At 45.8% G+C, this 2,153-nt stretch overlaps 1 protein-coding gene across 1 annotated transcript; it reads right to left on the reverse strand.

Moving 5' to 3' along the window:
• Positions 1-18: 18 nt before the first annotated feature.
• On the reverse strand, positions 19-2,076 carry Pmar_PMAR028720 (Glucosylceramidase precursor, putative; the record flags this gene model as incomplete). The annotated part of the gene is made up of 10 exons (XM_002771070.1): positions 19-309; positions 361-435; positions 488-639; positions 692-801; positions 1,016-1,207; positions 1,257-1,318; positions 1,369-1,493; positions 1,538-1,743; positions 1,792-1,900; positions 2,010-2,076. 10 exons carry the CDS (start codon positions 2,074-2,076, stop codon positions 82-84), a joined length of 1,326 nt encoding a protein of 441 aa, XP_002771116.1. The 3' UTR covers positions 19-81.
• Positions 2,077-2,153: the final 77 nt, after the last annotated feature.

A 2,153-nucleotide genomic window follows, 5' to 3' on the forward strand; every position in this document is an offset into this window, starting at 1 on the left:
GTACTTCACCAACGTGGACGGTCTGTACTTCCCGCCTGGCAGCTGCACTCAATGATCAAATCCGAGATGTCCTTTTCCTGACTACTGAGTACGTGATGATGACGATCTGCTGTACGGCGTAGGAGGGCGAGTTCTTACGATAATCTCCAACTCAGTTTTGGCCTCATTTACGAAAGCCATTGCTTCTAGTGTGTTAATAGTAAAGATCGGACTCGATGTGGAATTGGTAACATTCACAGAAGTGACCATCCTGGCACCGGGGGCGATGAATTTGGTGATGTGCCCAAAGGCATAATAAGAAGGTTGAATCTGATACAAATACATAGCCACTCATGGCCACTTATGGTCAATAGTATATACCACTAGCTGACTTGCGTTGTCTATATGGATGTGTGCATAGCAATAGTTATCAGCGTGGTTGGGGCCTCCACGATTCTGAGGAAAATGATTCGTATAGAATCCAAATACCAACAACAAAGCGACATACGGCATGTGATGCTTTCTCGTTGAGTAGTAGGTTCCAGTCCACCCATCCAGTTGCTCCGCCGTGCATGAAGTCAACTATAACACCATGTACGTAGCGCGCAGCTCGTTGCCATGCAGAGTTGTGGAAGAACCCAGAGTCCCAATCACAGGTGCCTGAAAGAATCCAATGAATTTAACGCACTATGAAGGATATTTCTCTGCCTACATGCTTCGGTCCCCAGGAGAGCGTATTTACTGCCATATTTGGCTTTGAAATTCTCAAGATTTGAAATTTGGTCGAAGGTATACCAATGCACTCCGGCACCGTAAATGTACCTGTAGGAACAGTTTGTGAAAATATGCACATGATCAACCACATATGTTGGTGACGCTATGGAAAAACCTGTGGAAATTTTGAGAGGTTATATAATTCCGAATTCATATATAAACTTCTATAATTAGTGAGGAAAATCCTGAGGAAAGCGGAAATATATTCCTCCAACACTGTGCAGGGACCGCCCCGTTGGGCAAGAACGCACGCTGTACTCACTGAGCAGCCTTGCTATCCTGTAAAACGACATCTGACACTTCCATTAAGTGGTCCTTGGTATAATCCATGTACATGATCTTCACTTTATCCCCGAATGTTTTGTTCAGAGTTGGTCCAAGATAGTCCCTTATGAATTCGGTCTGGTTAGCAGGGTCGTACGAACAAGCCTCCCATCTTGTGTTGAAATAGAATCTGAATATTTCAACTGTGACCGATGAATACCACACCGTGGACAACTCACTGTGGCTCGTTCTGCTGCGTTACTCCCCAAATAGGTATCTTCTTCTTCCCATAAGATTGAATCTGAAGTATAAGAAGGCCGGGTTGATAGCAGAAATCATGAAAGTGCATACCCATTTCACGAAGTAGTCCGCCCAGGCTTGTTTGTATCTCTTGTCCTGCTTAAGGCAGGGATTAGCGCTGCCAATCATACTGTGATCGCCGGCCTTCATCCAATATGGTGGGGACCATGGGCTTCCTGTACACTAAAGGTTCGTCCATACCACACCAATGGTAAATTACCGAATAGCTTCAATGACGCCTTCCCCAAAGCATCGTGCATGAGCTGAATCATACCGGTGTCTTCATCTCCCTTCAAAGACTCATCGAAGTGCTCCAAAGCGAAGTCATCAGACACGTTGTCAAAGTTGTAAGTGTACGGACTGAAGTCACACGAGTTGATTGGAATTCTACCCATAGTGTAGCGGAGTCCACTCTGGCCAAAGTACCTACACCGACAGATCATCATCATCATGGATGTTGGGACAGACACTCACAATTCGATGAATTTGCGTTTATCATCATCACTCAACTTCTTGTAATTCACACCAGATGCCGCTGTGAATGCACCCCCAAAACCTTCGACAGGTCTAGGATTCAACGACGCTGAAAATGAACGGATACAAGTCTGTTCCGAGACCATGCATGCTGAGTCCAGGTGAACAACACTTCAACAGCAGAAGTGAATACTCATCGATGCTACATGCTAGCTCACCCGTGTTCAACTTGACATGATAAGTAGCCGCCGGACCTTGGTCAATTGTGATGGACCGACGTGTCATATTACCACCATTTTCCGAGGTGACAACCTAAAGACATGCGCCGAGGTGAAAGGTGATGCTTCCTTACGCTGCAGCCC

This window comes from Perkinsus marinus (genome assembly GCF_000006405.1).
Source record: "Perkinsus marinus ATCC 50983 genomic scaffold scf_1104296963970, whole genome shotgun sequence".
NCBI lineage: Eukaryota > Perkinsozoa > Perkinsida > Perkinsidae > Perkinsus > Perkinsus marinus.